This window comes from Sus scrofa, chromosome 6 (assembly GCF_054392235.1).
Source record: "Sus scrofa isolate SSC_HxYL_T2T_F1_AM1 chromosome 6, Sscrofa_HxYL_maternal_Yorkshire_Landrace_v2.0, whole genome shotgun sequence".
NCBI classification, from domain to species: Eukaryota; Metazoa; Chordata; class Mammalia; order Artiodactyla; family Suidae; genus Sus; species Sus scrofa.
This window is the reverse complement of record NC_139388.1, coordinates 4,883,265-4,910,510: the sequence shown is the minus strand read 5'-3', so window position 1 is coordinate 4,910,510 and position 27,246 is coordinate 4,883,265. Positions and strand designations below refer to the sequence as shown.

General features: G+C 55.7%; 1 protein-coding gene across 7 annotated transcripts; it reads left to right on the top strand.

The window, feature by feature from the left end:
- The first annotated feature begins 754 nt into the window (after positions 1 to 754).
- Positions 755 to 27,246, top strand: KLHL36 (kelch like family member 36). 7 transcript variants are annotated; one of them, XR_014805324.1, is made up of 5 exons: positions 755 to 967; positions 12,678 to 12,756; positions 18,228 to 19,270; positions 20,800 to 20,957; positions 21,707 to 27,246. XR_014805324.1 is itself a non-coding variant. In XM_084959413.1 (5 exons), the coding sequence occupies exons 2-5, from the start codon at positions 12,697 to 12,699 to the stop codon at positions 22,260 to 22,262; spliced, it is 1,848 nt and encodes a 615-aa protein (XP_084815539.1). In that variant the 5' UTR covers positions 755 to 967; positions 12,678 to 12,696; the 3' UTR covers positions 22,263 to 27,246. The 7 variants fall into 7 exon arrangements, 3 of the variants coding, with proteins under 3 accessions (XP_084815539.1, XP_084815540.1, XP_020949385.1); XR_014805325.1 differs by having other exon boundaries at positions 755 to 1,107; XM_084959413.1 differs by having other exon boundaries at positions 18,228 to 19,301.

The following is a 27,246-nucleotide window of genomic DNA, read 5'->3' as shown; positions in this document are numbered from 1 at the left end:
CCTCTGCCTGGGATCCCCTCTCTTCTCTCAGCTGCCCAGGGTCTCCCACTTGTCCTTTCAAACGCAGCTCAAAAGTCACTCCCTGGGTATAGTTACATGTCATGAGCAGATAAGCTTTATCCCAGGGGTGCCAGGAAATTTTGGCATTTAAAAAACTTTTTGCATTCATGGACGTAACCATACTAAGAGTAAAAGAGAAACATCTCTGGCGATCCAGAGACAGGTGTGTGACCGACGTAGCCGTGAGCCAGTCTCGCAACCCCAGGCATCTCGCTAAACCCTCTCCATGGGGAGGTGGGGGGACAGGGGTTGTGGGGAAGGGCAGGTAGGCTCTACCATAAACCTCATTCCACAGAGGAGGAAAGCAAGGCTCAGAGAGGCTGGGTAACTTGCCCAAGGTCACACAGCTGCTAAGTGGCTGAAGCAAGATTTGAACTCAGATACCTTTACACCACATGCTGTGCTGAGTGAATGTGACCCAAAGAATCAAAATCATGGGTTGCCCAGAGAGAGGACAGCCTGCTGAGTCAGGACCCGAGTCCAGGTCAGTCCCTGCGCTGGGGGAGAGAGGGAGCTGGGACAGGCCGTTCCAAGGGCCTGGGTGCCCGCGGAGGAGGAGGAGGGCACTCCTCCATGGAACAGGCTCCCAAGGACCCAGTGCTCCTCCTCCCCTGCGTCCCCACAGCCCAGGGCCAGCTCCCACCTCCCTCTTATCTCACTGCACTACAACTGCCTGTGCTCCAGCCTCTCTCCCACTTCAGATGCAGGGCCGGGTTTCACTCAGCGCTTTTCGGCCAGGACCATTTGCCCAGCCTAGAAAAAAATACGCTTTTCTGGAATAGAGGGGAAGAACGGTATTCAAATCTCCAGGAGCCCTGCGAGCACAGACCTCCCTCCAAGAGGCAGCCAATCAGGAAGCCAGTTACTAGCAGGAGATCAAAGCGGGACCAGCTGATCAGCTGACAAGGTACCGACCAGGCACTTGTTCTTTCCCCTAAGAAGGTTCTGAGCTTGGACCTGGAGTCTGAGCTTGAACTCTCCAGACAAGATCTAAGGCAGACAGCATCCAGGAGTGTGGAGCCATGCCGCTCGTAGGGGAACTTGGAGGTGAGGTTGAAGAGGGTGTCTGTGAGTTCTGAGAGGATGTATCTGAGTGTGGGGCCTGATGCTATGCCTAGAATCCCATCCGGACCTCTGGGCTCAGTGGGAAAGTGCTGTGATCAATTAGCAATGTCTGCCATGGGTACCAGATGTGAAGTGGAGATAGATATGCATGTTATGTGTTTACCATTCCAGGTAGCAAGGCTGTGGGGGAAGGGAGCTGGATAGATTACCAGTGATACTACCAGCTAAATTTGCTTAAGCACTTAGAATGTGCTGGGCGCCCCGTCGAACACTTTTCCTGGTCTCCATTTACTCCTCGCACCACCTCTCAGAAATAAGTGCTCTTCCTCCTCTGTGTCAGCCTCATGCGTCACAATTTTATTTATCCAATGCTATATCCCCAGCACCTAAAAGAGTACCTGACACATGGCCAGCAGTCAATAAATATTTGCTGTTGAGCTGATTAACTCCCATTTTGCCAATGCAGAAACCAAGGCCCAGAGAGACAAGCAACTCGCTCGAAATCCTGCATCTCTAAGAGATGCCCTGGAGCAGCATCTCTGGAACCTTCTGCAACCACGGAATTGTTCTATAACCTCTCTCACTCCCGTTTTTTTGGCTGTGCCTGAGGCATGCGGACGTGTGCATGTTCCCAGGCCAGAGATTGAACCCGTGCCACAGCAGTGACAATGCTGGGTCCTTAACCCACTGAGCCACAAAGGAACTCTTGTCATCTGTCCAATATGGCTGCCACTGGCTGCAGGTGGCTATTGAGGACATGGGGCTAAGACAACCAAGAAAATGAATTTTGACTTTTATGTAATTTTGGAGTTCCCGTCGTGGCTCAGCAGTAACGAGCCTGACTAGTGTCCATGAGGACTCGGGTTCAATCCCTGGCCTTGCTCAGTGGGTTAAGGATCTGGCATTGCCATGAGCTGTGGGGTAGGTTGCGGATGTGGCTCGGATCCAGCATTGCTGTGGCTCTGGCGTGGGCCTGCAACTGCAGCTCCGATTCGACCCATAGTGTGGGAGCCTCCATATGCCAAGGGTGCAGCCCTAAAAAGCAAAAAGTTAACCTTAAAATTAAAACTAAAATAAATTTTATGTAATTTTAACACATTGAAATGGAAATGGCTACACATGGCTGACGGTGACCCTTTTACCCAGCACAGCTCTAGAGCCTGAGGGCTTGACCCGCCCGAACTGATATGAAATGTCTATTCAGAGAACATCCGCCCGCCCTGGTTCTCCAGTCAAATGTGATACATGAACAGTCTCTCAGCTGCCATTGCATCAGGGAGGCAGCGGGTGTGAGCAGTGAATGAACCCACAAATAATCGCCTTTGTGCTCTTCTGGGCAAAACAACTCTGGGAAGGCTTTTATCTGCATTAGCCTGGTTTTACACATGAGAGACTTGCGGGTTGCAGAAGAGACGGGCCTCCCTCCGGGTTACCTGCCGGCCTTGGACCCCAGCCAGCTTTGCAATTCTGAAATCCCAGGCACTTCATTTTCACAGTTGGCAAGAAGAGAAAGAAGCCTGTGACCACGTTATGTGATCTGGCATAACGTGGCAGAGTCAGGCTGTGGGCAACGCCCGCTTCATTAGGGACGTCGGCAGTAAGCAACAGGCAGGCCCCAAAACAGAGTCAGCCCCAGGAAAAACCGTGACATTCAGGGAGCTTCCTGAAGTTCGGGATGTGGCTCAGTGGGTCAAGAACCCTGCTGGTAGCCCCGAAGATGCGAGTTCGATCTCTGGCCTCAGCGGGTTAAGGATCTAGCGTTGCTGCAAGGTGCAGCGTAGATCGCATCTGGCATTGCTGTGGCCGTGGCTGTGACATAGGCCAGCAGCTGCAGCTCTGATTCAACCCCTGGCCTGGGAACTTCCATATGCCGAAGGCGTGGCTCTAAAAAGAAAAAAATAAATAAAAAAATAAAACCCAAAACAGGAGTTCCCTTTACATCCCATACTTCATGCTGCTTCTCGTCCCCCTTCTCTGGACCGCCGCCAGGTGGGGGGAGGGGTGCCGGTATCTTCCTTTCCTTCCAAACACAAACAACGATGTCATCTCAAGAAGGTGCCTGAAGCTGATGAGCAAATGCTAAGGTGTAAATGCCTAATAAAAAATAGGCCTGGAGTTCCCACTGTGGCGCAGCAGAAAGGAATCCGGCTCGTATCCAGGAGGACGCAGGTTCCATCCCTGGCCTCACTCCGTGGGTTAAAGATCCGGCGTTGCTATGTGCTGTGGTGTAAGTCTCAGATCAGGCTCGGATCCCACATTGCTGTGGCTGTGGTGTAGGCTGGCAGCTGTAGCTCCAATATGACCCCTAGCCTGGGAACTTCCGTAGGCCATGGGTGTGGCCCTAAAAAGCAAAAAAAAAAAAAAAAAAAAGTTCTTTTCCAAATTATTTCTGCTTGAACAGGAGGCAAAGGCTGAAGCCAAGGAAGAGTTCTGTTACTGGCAGACTGTCAGGGACCATCAGCAAAAGCTCAAATTTATGGAGCTTTATGTAGGAGGCACCGTTATAAATTGTCGCCATGTATTAAGCACTTATGAATGAACGTATTCATTCGTCCCTCTCCATCAAGGGCCATGAGAGGGGCACACGCCACCCCGGCTGGAGATGGAACAGCGCGGCAAGGGTATAGCTGGTCCAGTTCACACAGCTGGGGAGTAGCCACACCAAGGCTGCAATCCAGGCACAGCTGGGGAGAGAGAAATACCAAGTGCCAGACAAGGGGTTTGTTTGTTTGTTTGCTTTTGGCCCGGCCAGGGATTGAACCCATGCCACAGCAGCGACCCAAACTGCCGCAGTGACAATGCCGATCCTTAACCCACTGTGCCACAAGAGAACTCTGAGGGGTTTCTGCCCACGGCATGCAGAAGTTCCGAGGCCAGGGATCTAACCCGTGCCGCAGCAGTGACCCGAGCCACGGCAGCACCAACCCTAGATTCTTAACCACTAGGCCATCGGGAAACTCCTTTCAGTGGGGGTTCTTTTTTCTTTAATCTGAGGTTAGCAACGACCAAGGCCTGAGCGCAGGCTCCCACTGTGGCTCTACCCCTCTGCTGGTCTCTTGTTTATCCTCTGGCCCAAACAGTTAAAAACTTAACAAGAAGGATGGAGCCAAGAATTCCACTTGCAGACGTGATCAGCTCCTTTATGCTGGGCTGCGATTTTTCTAGATTACTCAGCCGCTAGGCGGGAAGCTGGGCCAAGGACAACCCTCTGGTGAGAAGAACAAGTGTTTAGAGAGCCAGCACCCCCTCCCCCGCCCTCCTCCTCCTGCAGGAGGCTCCCTCCTGGAAACTCCCTGAAGGCTGGGGCTGCAGCTGCAAGCAGCAGTTCTCACGGGCCTCCCAGCCCCGCAAGGCCCAGCTGCAGCTCACCCTGCCTCCCCTTAGTACCAGCGGTGACCTCCTGGGCGCCAGAAAGGTTAGAGCCAAGAAGGTAACTTGAAAGAAAAACAGCTTGCAGCCCTTCCAGTGCCGGTTAAGGCGTTAACTGGTTGTGTGGGTGCTGGCACAGGGTGGCCTCCGTTCTTCATCCTGGTTCCTGCACTTACCAGCTGGATAGAGTCAGAGCCTTGGTTTCCCCATCTGTAAAGTGGGGATAACACTGGCATGGACCCATAAGGTGCCGAGAGGATTCCCCAGGTGGAGAGAGTGTTTAGCATGGGGCCTGTGCCTCCCCACAGTTGGCCTCGCCCCCCTCCCCCTCCCTGATGCCATTCTTTCTGTGTGTGTGCTTTTTTAGGGCCTCACCTGCAGCATATGGAGGTTCCCAGGCTAGGAGTCCAATCGGAGCTGCAGCCACCCGCCCACGCCACAGCCACAGCAATGCAGGATCCAAGCCGCGTCTACAACCTACACCACAGCTCATGGCAACACTGGTCCTTAACCCACGAGGCCAGGGACCGAACCCGCAACCTCATGGATCCTGGTCAGGTTCATTACCGCTGAGCCACAATGGGAACTCCCGGGACGGTTCTTGACCACAGGCATCCTCACCCCTGTCCAGCCATCACTGTCACCCAGTTGGAGCCCAGGCACAGTGCAGGAAGGTCTGTGGCAGCCCCTGCCCCGCCCACCAGATCCCACGGTCCTGGGTGCCTGTGAGACTCTGCTTGAGCCTCACACATACTCCTGCCCCATGTCCCAAGGAGCATAGTGGCATGAAACAGCAAATAAAAAGCACCACGGTTGAGAGACCACAGAAGAAAGGAAAAAGCCTTTTTCCTGCTTTCTGAACAAGCAGTCCCACATCTTCATTTTGCACTGGACACTGCAAAGGATGTGGCTGGCCCTCGTACCATCTGATGGCGTCCGAACCTCAGAAGGGATGGGATGCTGAGCCACTGTCAGGGGCCACCTACCAGGACAGCCTTTGGGGGAGGCCAGAGCCTCACCAACTGGGGCTCCTTGGACCCAGACATTCTGCTTCACTTTCAGGCGGGGAGGCAAAAATGCTCCCCGGTGTTATTAGAACAGCGAAGCCAGCCAGGTGCCCAAAAGGGAGGGAGGGTCAAGTTCACAGCCCAGTGAAGAGAACTTAGGGACCCGAGAAAATCTCGCGATATTTGCAAAAGAGGGGGAAAAGGGCGGTTTCCAAAAGCCCTGCACCACATGGGCGTCATATGCACAGATGCGTGGGGACCACGAGCAGAAAACATTGGCCCGATCCGCACTTAAGTACTGACAGCTGTTCTCCTCGGGTGGGTAATGTTTTCCCTTTGGTGCTTATCTGCGTGTTCCAAGTTCTCCGCAGGGGGCGTGTCTTCCTCTTATCATCACGCAGAGGCAGGATGGTGCAGGGGGTGAGGTCAGGCTTGCAGTGCCCACTTCGGAGCAGGTTCAGAATCAAAACAAGTCTTATCGTTGAAATTTGAATATTGGGAAAAACTTGTCTTTTCTAAGTAGGTTGGCTCTGGCATGGGAATAAACACACACGAGCCTGCCCAAGTTCAAAGCCCAGTTCTGGCAGTTCCCTGTTGCGGCTCAGTGGAAATGAATCTGGCTAGCATCCATGAGGACCCAGGTTCGATCCCAGGCCTCACTCAGTGGGTTAAGGATCCAATGTTGCCATGAGCTCTGGTGTAGGTCACAGACTCAGGCTAGGATCCTGTGTGGCTGTGGCTGTGGCATAGGTCCAAGGTAAACATGCATCACTTTATAATTGCAGAGAAAATGTGACTTAAAGGGGAAAAAAAAGCCAAAGTGTGGTTCACTAAGTGCTGATGGGGAAAGCAGGATAAAGGCAGCTTAGCCATGTTGGAACATTTTTCAGGTCAAGGTCACATGGGGATTCCTGAGCATGTCCCAGGCCCTTACTCAAGGCTGCCCCCACCTTCATTTGTACATCTTCTCATTCACACAAAACCCAACACCAGGGAGACAGATAACCATGCTAAGTTGAGGCTGTTAAAATATCTATAGCTAAATCTGGATAAATGGATAGATGCAAAGAGAGATAGAGAAATACATAAATACATAGAGAGGGAGTTCCCGTCGTGGCTCCGTAGAAATGGATCTGACTAGGAACCATAAGGTTGCGGGTTCGATCCCTGGCCTTGCTCAATGGATTAAGGAGCCAGCGTTGCCGTGAGCTGTGGTATAGGTCGAAGACGTGGCTCAGATCCCACCTTGCTGTGGGCTGGCGTGGGCTGGCAGCTACAGCTCCGATTAGACGCCTAGCCTGGGAACCTCCATATGCCACGGCAGCGGCCCTAGAAAAGGCAAAAAGACAAAAAATAAAAATAAAAATATACATAGAGAGATGCATACATATCTTTGTCTGTCTATCTATCTATCTATCTATCCTTCTCCATATCTCTCTTTTTTTTTTTTTTTTTTTTTTTTTTTTTTGTCTTTTTGCCATTTCTTGGGCTGCTCCCGCGGCATATGGAGATTCCCAGGCTAGGGGTTGAATCGGAGCTGTAGCCGCCGGCCTACGCCAGAGCCACAGCAACGCGGGATCCGAGCCACGTCTGCGACCTACACCACAGCTCACGGCAACGCCGGATCGTTAACCCACTGAGCAAGGGCAGGGACCGAACCCGCAACCTCATGGTTCCTAGTCGGATTCGTTAACCACTGCGCCACGACGGGAACTCCCCAAGCACATCTTTAACTAAAGCTGTGAAACAGAATCTGTCCTGCCCACAGCACTCTGAGTGTGTCCCTGACACGGGACTGGCCGTGTTAGAGTAATTGCTCCTTTACTTGTTTACCACCCTCCCTAACATCCTCGAAAGAGTCTTTCTATCCCTGGCATCACCTCAGCACCTGGCACAGAGTCTGCTCAATGAATTGATGAATGGCGTGCGTGAAGTCATGAAAAAGCGGAGACTGGCATATCAAGATACAGACATAGAACGAGATGGGGGATTAGCTTTGGGCTGATGGAGAGGGGTCAAGGAGAGGGGAGGGGTCAAGAAGGGGGGTCGAGGAGGGGGGAGGGGTCGAGGAGGGGAGGGGTCAAGGGGGAGGGGTCAAGGGGGGGGATGTGCAAGTAAGGCTTTAAAGATATGCCTAAGTGGAGTTCCCTTCCTGGCTCAGCAGAAATGAATCTGACTAGCATCCATGAGGACTCAGGTTCGATCCCTGGCATCGCTCAGTGGGTTAAGGATCCGGTGTTGCTGTGAACTGTGGTGTAGGTTGCAGACGTGGCTTGGATCTGGCATTGCTGTGGCTGTGGTGTAGGCCAGTGGCTGCAGCTCCAATTCAACCCCTGAGTGCAGCGCTAAAAACAAAAAAAAAACCCAAAAAACAAAAAAAGGCACGCTCCCAATCCTTACCAGAGAAGGCAGGAAACAGAAAAACAGGGAGACCGAGAAATTTTTTATTCAACTTTGGGTTTTCTTGGCTTTGTTTTTTGTTTTGGCCTCACCCATGGCCTTGAACTTTCCCAGGCCAGGGATCGAAGCCGCCCATAGTAGTAACCCAGGCCACTGGGTCCTTAACCTGCTGAGCTACCAGGGAACTCCAATTTACCCTTTTACTTATTTATTTAGTTTTGCTTTTTTAGGCCCGCACTCACGGCGTATATAAGTTCCCAGGCTAGGGGTTGAATCAGAGCTGCAGTTGCCCGCCTACACCACAGCCACAGCAACGCCAGATCCAAGCTGCATCTGCGACCCACAACACAGCTCACAGCAATGCCGGATCCTTAATGCACTGAGCAAGGTCAGGGACCAAACCCACATTCTCATGGTTAATAGTCAGGTTCGTTACTGCTGAGCCACAGTGGGAACCCCCAATTTACCCTTTTAAATTGTACAATTCAATGGTTTTTCATAGATTCAGAGTTGCACAACCATCAATACTACCTAATTTCACGACATTTTTTACACCACACTCAAAAAATCCCTTCATATTTAACAACCACCACATTTCACCCCAACTCACCGGTCCTGGGCAAACACTAATTTAAGTTCTGGCTCTTTGGATTTGCCTACTTTGGAAACTTTACATAAATGGAATCATGCAATATATGTCCTTTTACGTAGTGTTCTTTCACTTATTATGTTTTCAAGGTTCATCCATGCTGTAGTGTAAGTTTGACCATGATAGATCTGTGATGGTTAAATTTATTCACTCTGCTGAGCACCTACTAGGTGGGGGCCCAGCTAGGAATAAAACCAAAGGTAACTGCTGCCCTAGAGGGTTTCTAGTGGGGGAGAGGGTCAATAAGTCAAATGAATAAGAAAATGATCCAGGGAGTTCCCGTCGTGGCTCGGTGGTTAACGAATCTGACTAGGAACCAGGAGGTAGCTGGTTCGATCCCTGGCCTCGCTCAGTGGGTTAAGGACCAGCGTAGCCGTGAACTGTGGTGTAGGTCGCAGAGGCGGCTGGGATCCCGCGTTGCTGCGCCTATGGCGTAGGCGGGCAACTACAGCTCCGATTGGACTCCTAGCCTGGGAACCTCCATATGCCAAGGGAGCAGTCCTAGAAAAGGCAAAAAGACAAAAAAAAAAAAAAAAAAAAAAAAAAAGATCCAGAAGATTATACAATGGTAAGGCTAAATGAAACGTAAAGCTGGAAGTGAAGAGAGAGAATGTGACTTTAAACAGAGGAGTAGGCGAAGGCCTCGCCTTAGGGTGCATGCAGGGGACCTTCGCCCTAAGACTGGACCTAAGACTGGAAGGAGGTGATGGCTGGAAGATGCCACTGCGCTGTCACCTCCCAGCGCTCAGGTCTCGGCCAGCCGCTCACTTCCCCCCAGGCCTGGGACCGTGCCCGTCCCGTCCGCTCCGTGTCCCTATGCCTGGAATGGCGGGCGACCCCCACTACGCATTTCGCGATGCGTGACCGTGTGTGGCGCGCCCAGGCAGCGACCGAGCCGGGGGCAGCCCAGGGCTGAGCGCCAAGTGTGGGCGCGGACCCAGCCCTCGCCCCGCCCCGCCCCCCGCGCGCCCCGCCCCCCGCGCAGGCCCCGCCCCCGCGCCGCCTGAGCCCGCCCCCTCCCGGCCGCCGCCATTGGCCGCGCGCGCCTCCGCCCTCGGCGTCGCACTTCCTGGCGGAGCCATGGCCGCGCACCCGGCCCGCCTGCGGGCTCCGGCGCCCGGGCCCCGCCGCCCCGCCCGCCCGGCCCCGCCGCCGGGGCTCCCCGCGCCGCGCCCGTAGCGCGCCCTCTCAGGTGGGCCTCTGCGCGCGCCCCCTTCCTGCCCGGGCCCAGCCGGAGCCGCGCGCCGTCCGGGGGCCGGGGCGGGGGGCGGGCCGGCCTCACCGGGGTCCCGGGCCCCGCGAGCTGCGCCCCCGCCCCGCCCCCGGGATCCCTTTGTGCTCCGGGGATGGCGGGAGGGCGGCGGGGCGGGCGGAGGGGCGGTCGCGGGGTGGGAGGAGGGGGCCGCCGCCCCCGCAGGTGGAGGTGCGGCCTGGGCGGCCAGCCCCGCGCGGCCCAGCTGAGTGTCCCCGCGTCCCGCCGCGGTTGCTGGCCCCCGGCGCGACCCAGCTTCGCCTCCCTCCGCCTCCTCCTAGCCGGCTCGAGCCTGCCCGGGCGGCCGTTGTACCGGCAGTTCCGCCAGGGGGTGCCGGGTCCGAGCGAGGGACAGCGACGTCCCCGGAGACCCCGCCGGCGAGGCCCGGGACGTGTGAGTGCCCGCGGGCATCCGCTCCCATCTCAACGATGCTGTCTCCGTCAGTGCTGAGGTCGGGCAGGATCTGGGATCTGGGTCGAAACCCGGGGAAAGAACCCGAAGAGGAGGCTCCCTGGGGACCCTCCTGGCCTGAGGTGGCCTCTGTTCCCGTGTTTACCGAAAGACCTTTTTACACCAAACTGGGGATTGCCGCTGTCCCCACGGATGGCCTTGACCCGTCACCTGCTTTCAGCAAGCATGGAAGCAGCTGACACCCAACACTCCTGTAGCCCTTGGCCCCAAACCACCTGCCCGCAGACAAAAGGGAGCCTCCACAAGGGGAGACGCTCTCTAGAAATCTTGGCCTAGACAAGAAAGCTTTTAGCACTGAGGTCAAACCTGAGCCCTGACTGGCTGCCTGGGATGAGGGAGACTTTCTGCTGTGTGACCTTGGGTGGGTCCCACGGCCACCTGAGCCTGGATGTCAGAAACAATGGTGGTACCTGTCTTAGAGGATGCAGGTGAAACAGAGAAGTTAGGGGTGAGTAGGAGGCAGCGCAAGGAGGCCCGGGTCCTTCCCATCCCCCCTCTCTGAGCCCCCTCAGCATCCGAGGGGGAGTCAGAAAGGACAGGGGCAGGGGCGGCTGGTCTTTGTCACAGAGTTGCTGATTGGTCCAGAGAAATCTGGTTGTCCTTTCCTTCCCCCAGGAAGTCGGCAGGATGGACTGTGCCCAGTTTTATTCCTCCAGGGGGGACACTGCCACCACCTCTGTGTGTCCCTGATTGTCTTGACACTGTGCTGACTGCTTGTCACATGATTTTCTATCAACAAAGTGTTCACTCGGTGACAGATTGACTCTTCTCAACTCAGAAAAATTCCTTCTCAAACCGTCAGTGCCAGTTTGTGACCCGTGCCCACACTGCTGGCCTCATCCTTTCTCTGTGTGCTCCCATCCTCCGAGGTCCCCCATAGCCCAGCTCAGTGCTCTTAGTGAGTTGCCTGGCATTTCAAAGCTGGAAGAAACTTTTAACATTGCCTGCTACACCAGCCCACTCCATAAACTCAACCTTGAAGTCTAGAGAGGTTAACTTGCCTTTTCAAGTTTATCTTGGATATTTGTGGTGGGACATATGTCCCCAGCCAAAGTTTCCTGCCTGTGAGCACTTTTTTTTTTTTTAAAGGCCAGGTGGAAGAGCCTAAGGGTTAAGAGCATGAAAGCCTCCTTAGGTTGAAATCCTAAATCCGGAGTTCCCATTGCGGCTCAGAGGATTAAGACTCTGACTGGTATCCATGAGGATGTGGGTTCGATCCCTGGCCTTGCTCAGTGGATTAAGGATCTGGCATTGCCAAAAGCTGTGGTGTAGTTCACAAATGTGGCTCAGATTCGACCCCTAGCCCGGGCACTTCCATATGCCCTAAAAATAAAAAATAAATTAAAAAAAATCTTATTAAAAAAAAAAGAGGCATTCCTGTCGTGGCTCAGCGGAAATGAATCCGGCTAGAAACCATGAGGTTGCGGTTTTGATCCCTGACCTCACTCAGTGGGTTAAGGATCCAGTGTTGCCACGAGCTGTAGTGTAAGTCGCAGACGCAGCTCAGAGATGGCGTGGCTGTGTCTGTGGCGGAGGCCGGTGGCTACAGCTCTGATTAGACCCCTAGCCTGGGAACCTCGAAATGCCCAGGGTGCGGCCCTAAAAAGGACAAAAGACCAAAAAAAAGAAAAAAATCCTAACTCTGCCTCTCTTTCCTGTGTGTAACGCTCGATCGACAAGTCACTTCCCCTTACTGCCTTCAGCTTCCTCCTCTGTGAACGGAGGATGGTGGCAGTTCAGGCCTCCTAGGGTTGTGGTGGGGATTAAACCCGTGACGACGGAAAAGCACTTAAGACAGTGCCTGGGTCTACACCATATTTGATGCTTGGTAGGCGTGACGGCGCTGCATTCTTGACTTCATGAAATGTTAGTCTCTCCAAGACTGGACCGTGTTCATAGAGCATCCTGGGGAAGGGCCCGTGTCTGTCCACTTTTGAAGCTGGACGGATTCCGATTGGCTTCCTCACCATCCACTAGTTTTGTGACCTTGAGCTCAACGTCCTCGTGCGTAACGGTGGTGTCAGTGGCATCAGCCTGGCCGGGTAGTTGTGGGAGTTCCATGATGGGGTGCTTGTCCACCCCTTAAGGCCCCCATCTGGGCTCTGAAACGGTGACTCTTGTCATTGTCATCCTGATCTGTGGAAAAGGCCCTGTTGCGATCAGGCGTCGAAAGGTAGGTATTTGTAGGAGGGGGGCTAAGACACACGATGCGGTGGGATTGTAGGTGAGACGGAACATGTGTTAAAAGCTCTCAGCCTAAGAGAGTCCGCGGTACAGTTTTCTCTCCTTTGCTGCGGGTGGTCGTGTCGCTCTTGCTGCCATTGATGCCTGCCAGCAGAGCCAGCGATTCGTGCATGATCTAGAGTTACTGCTCCGCGCTCAGAAGTCCTGTTCTTCCTGCAGGGCTGCCGTCTCCTTTATCATGGAAGGAAGCCGGCAGACGCGAGTGTCTCGGCCGTACAAGATCAGCGAGTCGTCAAAGGTCTGTGGATGGGTCGCTCGCCGCCTGGGCACATTGCGTGAGCTCTTTCTCATGAGCTCATTCGTATTCACAGGCTCATTTTCGGTTCTTGGTGGCAGTATTCATCTCCTTAATGATGCCCCAGAAGTGGCACAGGCTAGGAGTGGCAGAGTCGTAAAATCAGAGCAAGTGGGAGTGGGGGGTGCGCGGGCTGTTTGAAACACAGCCCGCCTCGTTTACCCTGCACCGTGCCTCTAAGAGGTCTGCAGGACAGGGTAGAGGCCATGGGACAGGGTAGATGCCATAAGGGTGGGGGCTGCCTTCTCCACGGACACCTCCGTGGCATTTTTGAGGTGTCCATGGAGAAGCCAGCCCCCATCCTTGTGGCGGGGCAGCACTTCGCATACCCGGATGTTAAGGGCCCCGAGGGAGTCTTTCCCTGCTCGTGACTTTCGGGGACCCTGGGAGCAATCGGGGTGGGTTCCCCAAGGCGAGGCTGCCGACCTGTGTCATGCCGGGGGCGGGGCGGGGGGCAGGTGATTCATTAGACGTGCCCTTGCCCAGCCCGACCCCAGACTTGCAGACGTAAAATCTGAGAGCAGGACCAGGAAGTCTCTACCTTAAGCCAACTCCTCAGGTGACTTGGGGGGGGGGCAGTCTGGGGACAGTCCAGTCCCTGCTTATACCTGTCCCTTTATAAATATGTATAATCCTAAGTTATTACTGAGTGTCCTTTTTTGAAGACGGAATGTCATGGTTACCTTAGGTCGTAGATTCTCCATGGGGCTAATATTGCCCATCAGGAGGCGGAGTGGACCCTGAGAGCTGTGGAAAGAATTTTACTCTTTTCCAATATAAAGCCCAGCTGTACCCACAGCATACGTGCGGATGTACAGACTATATATGGTGTTAAAATGGCTTGGTGAGGAGTTTCCATTGTGGCTCAGCGGAGATGAATCTGATTAGTATCCATAAGGATGCAGGTTCAATCCTGGGCCTTGCTCAGTGGGTTAAGGATCTGGCATTTTTGTGGCTGTGGTGTAGGCTGGCAGTGTAGCTCTGATTTGACCCCTAACCTGGGAACTTCCATATGCCACGGGTGTGGCCCTAAAAAGCAAAAAAAAAAAAAAAAAAAAAAAAAAAAATGGTGAGCTGTTATGAAAAAATGCCTTAACCATAAAAGCAGACTGAAAAAAAGATTAGGAAATACCACTTTGGGAGTTCCCTGGTGGCTCAGCAGGTTAAAGGTCCAGCGTTGTCACCACTGTGGCTTGGGTTCATTCCCTGACCTCGGACCTCCCACGTGGCACAGGTGTGGCCAGAAAAGAAAAAAGCAAAGCCAAGAGCACTGTAGACAAAAGGAAATTACGAGCAGCCTATTGATGCGAGGAGAAGGAAGGGGAATGCGGTTGGACAGATGTGTGAAAAAGAAAAAGAGGGCTGTGATTTTCAGGAGAGGTTGGTTCCCCTGAGAAATGGTCCCCTGTTTCCATCTGAGTGACCGGGAAGGCCCTGCCAAGCCTGGCTTTATCCGCTGCGAAAGCCCGGTCCCACTGCCGACTCAAAGGGGCTTTGTTTCAGAGCTTGGCTGCAGAGACAGTGTAGCTTTCTAAGTTCGTAGCGCTAGAAATCTTTGTCCCTTCACGCCAGATGCCCAGCTTGTTTCTCTCTGAATGGAAGCTTTTAGGAGTAGGCTTCTCTATCCCTTGCCTCATTGTGTACTGTTCCTCATTTTTTATATTTAAAACGCACCCAGGAGTTACTGCTGTGGTGCAGTGGGTTAGTGATCCGGCTTGTCTCTGTGGAGGCGCCGGTTCAGTCCCCGGCCTCAGTGCAGTGGGTTAAGGATCCGGCATTGCCACTACTGCTGCATAGTGGCAGATGTGGCTTGAATCTGATCCCTGACCTGGGAGCTTCCATATGCCGTGGCTGTGGCCAAAAACGGGCGGGGGGGCCGGGTGGAATGCCCAAATCATAATATTCCCTTGTTTTTCTCAATATTCAGCACACCCGTGCAGCCAGCACCCAGGTAAATTAAAGAACCGGACAGCCACCCTGCCAGCTTCCGGTCCTGCAGGTCTGCCTGCCCTTGCACTTATAAATGGAGATGAGGGCAGGCCTCTGCGTGCCCAGCTCCTCACTCTTGTCATCCTGCTTCTGGGTTCACCCCAGTGGCCTTGGGTGGTGGTGGCTTGTACCTTTCTCATAGTGGTGGAGTCTTCCATGGTGTGTCTGCCACTCGTCATGGATCTGCTCTAAGTGTGTTGATCCACTTTGATGCAGAATTCTTTTTTTTCTTTTTTTGGTCTTTTTGCCTTTTCTAGGGCCGATCCCGAGGCATATGGAGGTTCCCAGGCTAGGGGTCTAATCGGAGCTGTAGCCGCCGGCCTACACCAGAGCCACAGCAATGGGGGATCTGAGCTGCGTCTGCAACCTACACCAGAGCTCACGGCAACACCGGATCCTTAACCCACTGAGCAAAGCCAGGGATTGAACCCTGAACCTCATGCTTCCTAGTCGGATTTGTTAACCTCTGCATCATGACAGGAACTCCCCAGAAATCTTTTTTAATAGAAAATACTCCCTACCTGCTGCTTTCTGTCCTGTGTTAGACCCTGAGCACGTATGTGTCTTCACCTTGCCCAGCCTCTGATTAAGGCGCAAAATAAGAGGGAGCTCCCGTCATGGCTCAGCAGTAATGAACAGGAACAGGATCCACGAGGACGCAGGTTCAATCCCTGGCCTCGCTCAGTGGGTTAAGGATCAGGCGTTGCCATGAGCTATGGTGTAGATCACAAATGTGGTTCCGATCCCAAGTTGCTATGGCTGTGGCAGTAGCTGCAGCTCCGATTCAACCTCTAGCCTGCAAACTTCTGTATGCCACAAGTGCAGCCCTAAAAAGGCAAAAACAAAAAAAAGATCAAAAAACAAACCCAAGAGAACAAACAGGGTTAATACCATAGGAGAATGTGGGGGCTCCACGTTTCTAAATTGTGAGAAATGCTGTAACTTGGTTACTGATGCCCCTTTGGAGTCAGGAAGCGACGTTTGTCCATTTTCGTTCTCATCTCTGCTGTCACACTAGGTGAGCGGACATGCGCTCGAGTCAAGACGCAGGTGGAGAGCGCACCGACCTCCTTGGCACAGACTCCCGGTCCCGGCCTGGCTCCGGGGAGCAGGTGTCTCCCCTGGCAGCTGTCTTCCTGGGCTTTCCCCTGCCCCCACCCCTCCCCAGGGCTGTTGCCCTGTTTACACGAGACCCCCATTCAAGTGCAGTAGTTCCAGCGCCCCCACCAGCTTAGAGACAGCTGGGAGCCCAGGGTGGCCGCCAGAAGCCTGATGCCCCCACTTGCTTTCGGTGACATCAGCCTCCCCATGACTCGATAGCCCGCTGCTCTAATGCTTTATAAATTTTTATTTTTTGGGGTGGGGGTAGCTCACATCTGTGGCATGCAGAAGTTCCCAGGCCAGTGTTTGAACCCAAGCCACAGTAGTGACCTGAGCCACAGCAGTGAAAACGCCAGATCCTTAACTGCTAGGCTACCAGGGAACTCCATGCTGTAGTGCTTTTGTATTTCCTCCCTTCACTCCATTCCCAAGAGGGCCCCAAGCCAGAGTGAACTGGAGCCCAAACCATTCCTGCTTAATGAGAAGCCACAGCCAGGCCAGCCTGGCCCTCTGACTAACCCGAACAAACAGGGATATCCGTGTGTGGACGCTCACGAAGCCCTCCTGGAACGTCAGGCAGCACAGCCTGGCTCCCTCGGCTGGGAAGCGGAGGACGTTTGGGGAACAGCTCTTGGCATCCTCAGAGGTGAGGCCGTCGCCGAGGCTCTCGCATGGACGGAGCTGAAATCGGCTGGACGAGAAAGGGCCGCAGGGAAATGATGCATCAGAGGCAGGGAGGAGCAGGTTTGGGAGGAAGGAAAAGCCGCCTTGGCCGTGGGCCACGCGTTGAGAAGTAACCCCTAGGGTCCCAGGAGCCAGTCCCCCAGGTGCTCACCCCGCTGAGCCCTCAGCCCCCTGCCCTGCCCTTCTACCCCCGTGCCCTGCTCAGGCCCTCCTACCTGGCTGATATTTCTGAGCCGTCTCTTTTTCTATACGCTGAATTTTCTCGTTGCTTTTATAGGGAATTAATACAGCAGCGTGGCACATCCTGAAAGCCCAAAGCATAGTTAGTTCTTCAGGGATTTAGAAACCGTTGTCCAGGTGTGAGGTTTTGCATCCTCAAAAGCCCAGGGCAGGCAGGTAACAGTCCGTAAATATCCACCCATCTGAACTGATTTCATTCATTCCTATTAAGTGTTTGTATTGATTGATTTGCTAATTCCAGGGTAGCCTGGTGGTTACAGGTTTAGGCTCTGGAGTCAGACCTCGGTCCGATCCCAGCCCTGCCCCTCAGTTGCTGTGGGACTCTGGGCAGGTTTCTTAGTCTCTCCAATCCTGATTTTCCCTCGCCTGGGTAAATGGGGTTCTAATTGGCAGTCCCCCGGGGGTTCTTGTGCTCCCCAGAGGAGTGTGCATCTTGAGTGCTTAGCACGATGCGTGGCCCGTCAGCTCCAGGAAGAGACCGTGCTCCTGCATCTCAGAGGTGTCTCTTTTCACCCTGGCAATGACTGGTGAAGCCGTGCTTCTGCAAGTGAGGCCCCCGAGCACGTCTGTCTGGATCTGCTGCTAAGTCTCGGGGACCCGCCTCATCCCTGGGCTGCTCTCCGGGGCGTACCTGTCAGCGCTGCACCTCCGCCTAGCTGACGGCCGCGGCCACTGACTCTCCTCGGCTGTCCTGCTTCGGGCCACGCTCTGGCTCACAGCCCACCCCCCCGACCCCTCCCTGTGAGGCCAGGGACGGAGGCTCAGAGGCTGCTCCAGACTCAGTGCGGTCACAACGCTGCAGAGCAGGGGCCCGGGGATCCAGCAGCTTCGGCTTTGGGGCTGCACCCCCCCAGCTGCACAGCCCTCGCAGGACAGCGTTTCCAAACTCCGTGCGCCAGCCTGGCGAGTGGAGAGGGAGGACGGCAGGGAGGGGAGAAAACTTTCAGGCATTCTGTTCATAGAAGAGAGGGAGAAGACAGAAGGGAAAGAAGGATGAAAGAACAGGAAAAAGAAAGACCGAGCTAAGAGTTTATAAAGAAGGAAGAAAAGGAACTGTGCCAGTACACACGCACACACGAGCGGCTTTGCTTTCTGGAGGCGCCCGGACCCTCGGCTGCTCTGTGTCCTCTTCTCCCTCGTTCCGCTGTGTGGTTGGGTTTTCATGTTGGCCAGGGCAAGGGCATGCTGCAGCTTGCGATGGGATCTCAGTCCTCAGACCAGGCATGGAACCCAGGCTGCAGCGGAGAATGTGCCAGGTCCTAACCACTAGACCACCAGGGAACTCTCTCTGCTGTGTTTGAAATGCTGATCTTGGGCCCCAGGTTGATCACGGGGCCTCCTCGCGGGGGCGGGTTGGCAGCCCTCTCCCCCCTGACGTGTGCCCCCCCCCCCCCCCGCAGGTGTACCGCTGGGCCGACCACTCGACCACGGTGCTGCAGCGGCTGAATGAGCAGCGCCTCCGTGGCCTCTTCTGCGACGTGGTCCTGGTGGCTGACGAGCAGCGCGTGCCGGCCCACCGCAACCTGCTGGCCGTGTGCAGCGACTACTTCAACTCCATGTTCACCCTGGGCATGCGCGAGGCCTTCCAGAAGGAGGTGGAGCTGGTGGGCGCCTCCTACATCGGGCTCAAGGCCGTGGTGGACTTCCTGTATGGCGGCGAGCTGGTGCTGGACGGCGGCAACATCGACTACATCCTGGAGACGGCCCACCTGCTGCAGATCTGGACGGCGGTGGACTTCTGCTGCGAGTACCTGGAGCAGGAGGTGAGCGAGGACAACTACCTGTACCTGCAGGAGCTGGCCTCCATCTACAGCCTCAAGCGGCTGGACGCCTTCATCGACGGCTTCATCCTCAGCCGCTTCGGCACGCTGTCCTTCACGCCCGACTTCCTGCAGAGCATCTCCATGCAGAAGCTGTGCCTCTACCTGGGCAGCAGTGACGTGCAGCGGGAGTGCGAGCACGACCTGCTGCAGGCCGCCCTGCAGTGGCTGACGCAGCAGCCCGAGCGCGAGGCGCACGCCTTCGAGGTGCTGGAGAACATCCATTTCCCGCTCATCCCCAAGAACGACCTGCTGCACCGCGTCAAGCCGGCCGTGTGCGCGCTGCTGCCGCGGGAGGCCAACTGCGAGGGCTTCATCGAGGAGGCCGTGCGCTACCACAACAGCCTGGCGGCGCAGCCGGTCATGCAGACCAAGCGCACGGCCCTGCGCACCAACCAGGAGCGCCTGCTCTTCGTGGGCGGCGAGGTCTCCGAGCGGTGTCTGGAGCTCAGTGACGACACCTGCTACCTGGACGCCCAGAACGAGCAGTGGGTCAAGGAGACGCCCCTGCCGGCCCGGCGGAGCCACCACTGTGTCGCCGTGCTGGGGGGCTTCATCTTCATCGCGGGCGGCAGCTTCTCGCGGGACAACGGAGGGGATGCGGCGTCCAATCTTCTTTATAGGTATGACCCCCGCTGTAAACAGTGGATCAAGGTGAGATTAAAGCCAGATTATTTCTTTACTCTTGAGGACTTTTGATCGTAACCTAGCCTTGACCGCCCCCTCCCCCTCGGGCCTTGACCACTGTCCTGCTGCTGAGCGAGGTGTGATGGTACAGGGACGCACCACCGTCCCTACCCTGGGTGGGGGCCGGGAGGCTGACCAGCCGCCTCGTGCCGGGGCAGTCGGTGTCCAGAGCAGCGCCGACCGGTCGAACTTTCCACACTGACAGAAACGTGCGGCATCCCTGCTGTCCCGTGTAGTAGCCACCGGCCACACGTGGCAGCTGAGCGCTGGGACTTTGGCCTGTGGGACTGAAGAACTGAGTTTGCAACGTTATTTTATTGTAGTTAATTTACATTTGAGTGTAAGTGGCCTCAGGAAGCTAGCGGCCACCGTAAGGGTTGGGACCGGTCTGAAAACCTGACCCGTGGCTCCAGCCGCCTCCTGTGTCTCAGCGTCTCCGCCAGGCTCCTCTTTGGGAAGAGGTTTGGAGCTGGTTGAAGGAGGCCACGAAGGCTCCCTTCTGGTAGGGGTTGTGGCCTCCAGCAGGTGTGGCACTCATTCCGGGAAGAGCCAGGGTCTTGGTGTCAGACCCAGGTTCTCACCCCGGCTCTGCTCAATGGTAGCCGGGGGTCTCAGACCCCTTCCTTGCGCTCTGCACATTTCAGCTCCCCCTCCCCAGGAATGGGGGCGCGGAGGCCTCCGGGGCGGCCGGTTGGCAGGTGCACTCCTTTTCTCTCTAGAACCAGAGCGCCACCCACGGATGCCCGTCTCAGTCTTCCTGCTCACACCTCCGTCCTTTTACTGCACTTAGTGTCTTTCTGAGCTGAAGGCTCAGAACAGACTCAGGTGATCTTTAGTTTTATTCTCAAACATCGAAAACCAAAGTCTCGGTCTCGCCCCCAGAAGGAGGCTCCCGGCCAGGCAGCCTGTCCCCAACACCGTCCTAGTGGTGGCCGCCCAAATGTATGGTCTCCTGTGGTACTGTGTTCACTTGTGTGTCCTGCCTGGATGGCTTTTTAAAAAAGAAACAATGAAACGTGGCTCTTCTGTTGCCCTTTTCCCGCTCAGCGCTGCTTTCTTCCCTCTGCCGGGATGGCAGGCAGCACGAACCAAGAAATACCGGATGGAGCAGGGCCGGGGAGATGAGCTTTTATTTCAGGAAATCCCTGCATCAGCACTTCTGAGCAGGCTGTCCCGCAGAATTCCAGCCCATGAGGTTGGCCACGTGGCCAGACAGGTTTCAGGAAATGCGTTCTCCAGCCCTCTTCTTGGGGACTCGCATAGGCTCGAGGGTCCCGGGGGCGCTGAGACATCCCGCCTTGAGAGCCCCTCTTTCTTCAAGTCGGGCTCCCTTCCCAGACTCGAGTGGCCACCGCCTCACCCTCCCGGGTTGTGCCTTCCGTGGAGCATGTTTGGGGACATGGGGCTGGATGCTGACGCTGACGCAGGTCTGGGGAGGGGAAGGAACAGGTGTCTCGCCCCTTAGGTGGCCTCCATGAACCAGCGCCGCGTGGATTTCTACCTTGCGTCCATTGAGGACATGCTGGTGGCCGTCGGTGGCCGGAATGAGAACGGAGCTCTCTCTTCGGTAGAGACCTACAGTCCCAAGACGGACTCCTGGTCCTACGTGGCCGGCTTGCCAAGGTGATCGGGGTTTTGTGGCGACTTTGGGTTACCGCTCAGCCCACCTCCCTCCCTGGATATTTTGGCCTCCGATTCCAGGAAGAATCTACCGGCTTGTAGCTGACAGCAGGTAGATTTGGGGAGCAGAGGGCGTGGTGGTGATGGGTCAGGGTGCCTGTTCTGGGCCATCCTAGTGCAGGCGTCCCTCTGCCGCTGAGACAAACGTCCCTGCGTTGCTGAGTCCCGTCCCTTCCTGAGATTCAGGGGGCGCGTGCTGCGTCGTGAGAGTGAGAGTTTCCTGGCAGCGTCTCTGCCTTCGGGCAGGAGGCGTTCAGGGGCTGGGGGGTTACCCATCGTCCACCTGACTCCCTGTTTCCTCCTCTGTGAAGGGGGCGTGGTGAGACACCCACCCTGTAGGGCGGGCTGAGGCCTTCTGGGCCCCCTCGGCGTCCGGCACACGCGGGAGACGCGCCAGGGTTGGGTCCCTTCCTGTTCTTAGTGTCCCGGCACCGAGACGTCCGTCCACTGCCTTAGTTACCGTCAGGTTTGGCGGAGGTGCCTGCGTTACTCTGTCCAGTTCCCTGTCGTCGAACCTGCCAGCGCACCTCCTGAACCAGGCTGCTGCGGGCACGTCCGGGCGTCTTGGGGCCTCCATCCCCGGGAGTCACAAGGGTGTCTGGGGTGAGAGCGAGGCTGGGGTGAGCCCGGCGCAGCCCCGAGCTCCCTCTCCGTCCGTCCATCCATCCGCGCGTCCATTCCTGTCTCCGCAGGTTCACGTATGGCCACGCGGGCACCATCTACAAAGACTTCGTGTACATCTCGGGGGGCCACGACTACCAGATCGGGCCCTACCGCAAGAACCTGCTGTGCTACGACCACCGGACGGACGTGTGGGAGGAGCGGCGGCCCATGCCCACGGCGCGCGGCTGGCACAGCATGTGCAGCCTGGGGGACAGCATCTACTCCATCGGCGGCAGCGACGACAGCATCGAGTCCATGGAGCGCTTCGACGTGCTGGGCGTGGAGGCCTACAGCCCGCAGTGCAACCAGTGGACCCGCGTGGCGCCGCTGCTGCAGGCCAACAGCGAGTCGGGGGTGGCGGTGTGGCAGGGCCGCATCTACATCCTGGGCGGCTACAGCTGGGAGAACACGGCCTTCTCCAAGACCGTGCAGGTCTACGACCGCGAGAAGGACAAGTGGAGCAAGGGCACCGACCTGCCCAAGGCCATCGCCGGCGTGTCCGCCTGCGTCTGCGCCCTGACGCCACGCCTGGAGGACAAGAAGAAGAAGGGCAAAGGCAAGCGGCCCCAGGACCGCGGCCAGTGACCGCCCCCGGGCGGAGTCCTGGCACCGTTGTGTACGACTTCGCAGCTTTTTTTTACTTTTATGATTTTTGGCATTTCTGTGACACCACAGTGACCGATTAAATCTTCTCTATAACTTTGCATATCATCCTGCTTGAATAATTAAACCCGGCCCCAGGCAGGCGCAGTCCCTGTGCCTGCCTGCTGCCTCCCATGTTCCAAGTCCCTGGGGTGTCCCCTGACCATCCCCTGACTGTCCCCCGTGAGTAGCTGGGGCAGGGGCGATGCCCACATTTTTGTAATGAAACAAAGGGCTTTGGTGGGACATTTCAGACCCCCTAGTCCACACCTCCCCAACCCTGGCTGAGCTGTTAAAAAATCAGGTTCCTGGGCCCCACGTCGGAATTGTCCATTCTGAAACCACCAGGAGGCGGGGGGGGAAGTGCCTGGAACCCCTTGTAACCATTTCCTGGAATGACGGCCTCAGCCTCGTTCAGGCATCCAGCATGTTCGTCTCCCCAGTGGGACACAGAGGCCCCTGTGGGTGCCTGAGTGACCAGGGGTCACCCGCGTGCGCGCTGGGCAGCCAGGTGACACGGGAGACCTCTCGCCAGGGAGGTGTCCCCACCGGGGTTTCTCCTGCAGGTGGCTGCTGCTTCTAAACAATCCTGTTGCTCCTGCTTGGTGACCTTCCGAATTCTTGCGGGCTGTCGGTCATCACGGAGAGAAGGGCCGAGGCTCTTTGTGATCGTGTTTCTGTAATTGTGCTTTTTCCTTTTGCTCTTTCCTGGAACCCACAGTTCTTAGATCACCGACGCACTGAGGCCTGAAGATCTCCAGGGATTTCTCAGGAAAGAAGAGAGGAGCTCCTAGAATTGTTTTCTGTGACTCCTGCTCCCAGAAGCCACAGGAGGCGCCCACGGCCTGAGGGCGCATTGGCCCTGGGCAGGAGGAGGTGGTCAGGTTAGCCCAGCGCCTCCCCGACCCCTGCGCCAGGCGCCAGACCCCGGACCCTGGTCCCAGCCCACTGCTGCCCAGCAGCTTTATGCTTCAGGCTGCATTCCTGAGCAAGTCTGGAGCTATTTCCCCATCATCCTTAAGCCACCGAGTGCGAGCACGCCCAGGCTCCTCCCAGGGCTTAAGCTGTTTCCGTCTGTAGGAGCCTTGGAAGTGGATTCGGCACCTCCTTTTGGGAGGTGTGACCACCCCCCTGCGTTGGCTCCTGCAGTGACTGTAACAGACTGTCACTGCTGTGTCCCCCTTCGGGTGTCCGCAAGGGGACAGGAGTGGGCTGGGTTTTAATCCCCAGCCAAGGGAGGGGTGAATGATCTAACTCTGGCTGAGGTCCGGTTGTAGAGATGCAAACGCTTCAAGATTTACCATCAGCCCTGCTCTCGGAATGAGCCTCTGGTTCACATTCTCTCTGCTTCTCTGTCTCCTTGCTGCACTCCCTTCCCTTCTCCTGAAGGCCTGGGATGTCTTGGATGGGCTTCTTTCTGGGGTGACAGGGGAGCCGAGAGCAGGCGGGAGCTGAAAGCGTCAGTACCCAAATGCCTGCCCTCTCTTGCGACCTGTCTGCATTTTGAGCTGGTTCCGTGCATATGGAAGTTGCTAAAGGCTTACACGCTCTTGGGAGGTTCTGTAAGGTGTACAGTCAAACCAAAAATAGTGTCCATTTTCTCGGAGGCCTTTTATACACCACTGTGGTCTGTTAAAGGCTCTGGGGAGTCCTCCGGTACCTGTTAATCCTCCATCAGCCCGGCATTTCCAGACTTCGTTGGGTCTGAAACCCCACCCTCTCTTTTTTTGTCTCAAACCTACTCCAGCTCTCCATAAAACACGTTTTGCAGAACTACTGCCAGCTCAGGATAGCTTGCCCCTTCCTATTCCAGAAAAGTTTCCTTATTCGAAGACCCTTTAGAAGGCACAGAACCTGTGGTTTATTGTTCCTCGCTCAGCCCAGGAGCGGAGAGGTGCTTGTTCAACCAGAGTCCAGGGGCAGGGCAGGGCAGGCCGCGCACGTAGAACCACCCGTGCTTCGGGGAGCGGAAGGGCTCTGACCTTAGGAAGAGGACGGCGATGCATTTTTAGCCCACGCCGCTCGTACCTTTGACGGCTGGACGTGTCCCAGGATAGAGGTGTGGTGCTGGTCTCTGTTCCGACGCTCTTGTGCCTTGTGGGTCGCATCCCGGGCCCTGCACCTGACGTTCTGCGCTGTCTCTCTTGGCGCCATGAAGGATGTTTGCCACGTCCACGCCTCAGAGTGGTGACCTGATCGAGGTGGCGAGCGTTCTTTTAAAGGCGGACTTGATGAGGAAGTGGCCTTTTGTAGATCAGCTTCAAGAGCTGGCGGTGGCTCCACTGGGCTGAGAAAGGTTTGCGAGCTCCTCGGGGGCTGCGGAGGGGCTCGCAGTGACCCACGCGCAGTGTCTGCCCAGATGCGGAAGAGCAGAGCGAGGGCGCCGTGGCCGGCCTCTGCCATCTGTGTGTTTAAGACGGAAAGCACCGCGCCGTGCAGTCCAACCAAGAATGCAGAAAACGGCTCGTCAGCCGGATGAGCAGAGCGGGGGTGGGGGGTCCTGTGCAGGGAGCATTTGAACGGCAGCATCATGGCATAGTGTGGTTGCACAGTGGCAAGGGCCCGCGTTCTCCCGGCTGCCCTCATGAGACAGAAGTGGCAGCTTTGGCCATTCTTCGGGCGGACGCCGCTGCGCTGAGCCTTGAGGACTCTTGGATCATCTTATTTCGATCTTTCAAAATGGGCATGATGGGCTTTTCTTCAGGTTTTGATTTTGTTTCCTTACTTTTAAAGAACTAGAGGTTGGAGTTCCTGTCATGACGCAGCAGAAATGAATCGAATTAGAAACCCTGAGGTTGCGGGTTCGATCCCTGGCCTCGCTCCGTGGGTGAAGGATCCAGCGTGGCCGTGAGCCGTGGTGGAGGTCGCTGATGCTGCTCAGATCCCGCGTGGCTGTGGCTGTGGCTCCGATTGGACCCCTAGCCTGGGAACCTCCATGTGCCACAGGTGTGGTCCGAAAGAGCAAAAAAAAAAAAAAAAAAAATTTTTTTAATAAAAATAACTAGAGTTTTAACTTCGTATTAGTAGTAGGTTTTGAGTTTGCTCCTTACCCAGGTTAGAACCCTGTCTGCTTAAGGCACTCGCGTAATGAGAGACAGGAGGCAGGCTAGAAAAGCTCAAGAGCCCTCGTCTCTTAGCGTGGTCCTTCCGCTGTTTAAAGTGCAGAGATGACCCTAGCAGCTTGCTTGCGCATACGGCTCAATCTGTTTTTACTCTCCTGCTGCTTTAGCAACCTAGATTTTCAGGTCGGACTACTTCTAGATCTTGATCTGAGCAGAAAACCTCGGGCATTTATACTGGGGGCGTCCCTCCCCTCGCCCCGGAATGATAAGTTACCCTCATGGCGATTTAGAAGGGTGCCCCGTTTCACATGGGATCCCAGAGGCCCAAGGGGAGGGGAGTCCCTCCCAGGTCCAGGGTCCTGCTCTGAGTTCGGGTGAATTAACCTGTGGTTCCGAGTGCCTGGCCCCTAACCAGGGAAGTGGAAGGACCCTCTGCCCCCTCCCCCAGGCCCTCCCCGCTGCAGTTAGCAGCCTCCTCCTCCATCCTTCCTGGGTCCTTGTGGCATGCGGCTTGGCCAGTATCTCACCAAGCTTTTGGTTCTCAGAACCTTTGGCCAGGATGCCAGACCCCTGCGCCCACACGTGGAGGGGCAGCTCCGGCCGTGTGGCCTGGACATCTTCACTGTCCCCGTGGCTTCTGAGCTTCTTCAGAAGGGAAGGGGTGGTGTCCCGGCCTCTGACATAAACCTTTGAAATGTAGGGCAGCTCCACGGGTGCCTGCAGAGCCCACCCTGTGTGTCCGCCAGGCCTGGCAGCTTTTAAAGTTTTTTGAAATGTTTTGATACTTTTTGATACCATTTGCTAATAACTGTTTTGTAGTTGCCTGCCGGGTTTTCCACCTCCCCCCTCCCTCGCCCCTGGAGCTAGTGCTGGACGGGCCGGGTGTCCCAGGCTCAGCCCCAGGGTCTTCCCCCGCCCCCCCCCCCCCCCCCCCCCCGCGGCTGGGACTTGGAGCTTGCTCTTCTCCAGGCTAACACGAACCCTCGGCTCGTGTGAGGTCACACATGGCCCATGCGGATGACCATCTTAGGCCCCCAGCTGAGCAAGAGGGCACTGCTTTGTCATGGAGACCCTCTAACACCCTGAGACTTTCTGCATTCCTTCCAAAGCGCCTACCTCAACAGAGCGTGCAGAGTTGAAACCCGAGGGCTGATCTATACGTCCCCTTTCTGATACGGGTCATTCCTCAACCCAGGGCGTGGCCGGGGCCGCTCCTGTCCACCCCTTCTTTTAACCAGACTTGGTACCCTGACATGCGCAAGAGCTGCAACCGTGAACCCTCTTGCGCTTGATCGAGTTAGTGCCCTGAGTTTTGGAGGTGGTTCCTTTCTTTTTTCTCCATTTTGCATGGATGGAATTTGTGGCTTCGCAGGGTGTTTTGGGGGGTCTCAAGAACTTATCTTTTGGTGGCCTTAGTTAAAAGCATTGCGTGAATGCACAGATAGCAGTGGTGGAGGGGGCGGAGGGAAACCCCCTCCCTTGTCACTCTCCTTCGAGAAGAGAAGAGAGCCTTAAGCCGTCTTTACAGATTTGCAGTAAAGTCCTTTCGGCTCAGCTGAGCTCCATCCTCAGCACCAGCCCCCTTGCAAAACTGGAAAGACAGTTGATGGTTGAGTAATTCATGGGGTGTATTCTGGCTACTAATGTTACTGAAATCTGTAATTGTGTCTGTGCTACTTTTTTGCTTTGTGGCTTTTGTATTTGTAATTGGATGACACCCAAAGCATTTCTGTGTCTTACCTCTTCTTAATTTTCTGCACGTTGGTTTTGTTTCCCCCTTTGTTGCTAACCCCATAAAGAGTATTCAGTTCTCAAAACACATTAAAAATGATTTGCCTGCTAGGGTATGGCTTATTTTCTCATTA

What these genes read in the sequence shown, in the direction of transcription:
- KLHL36 (XM_084959413.1), top strand. Translation starts at nt 12,697, where the DNA reads ATGGAAGGAAGCCGGCAGACGCGAGTGTCTCGGCCGTACAAGATCAGC. An exon ending in GCTGTAAACAGTGGATCAAG is followed by an intron (nt 19,302 to 20,799) that starts GTGAGATTAAAG and finishes CTCGCCCCTTAG; the next exon opens with GTGGCCTCCATGAACCAGCG. An exon ending in TACGTGGCCGGCTTGCCAAG is followed by an intron (nt 20,958 to 21,706) that starts GTGATCGGGGTT and finishes CTGTCTCCGCAG; the next exon opens with GTTCACGTATGGCCACGCGG.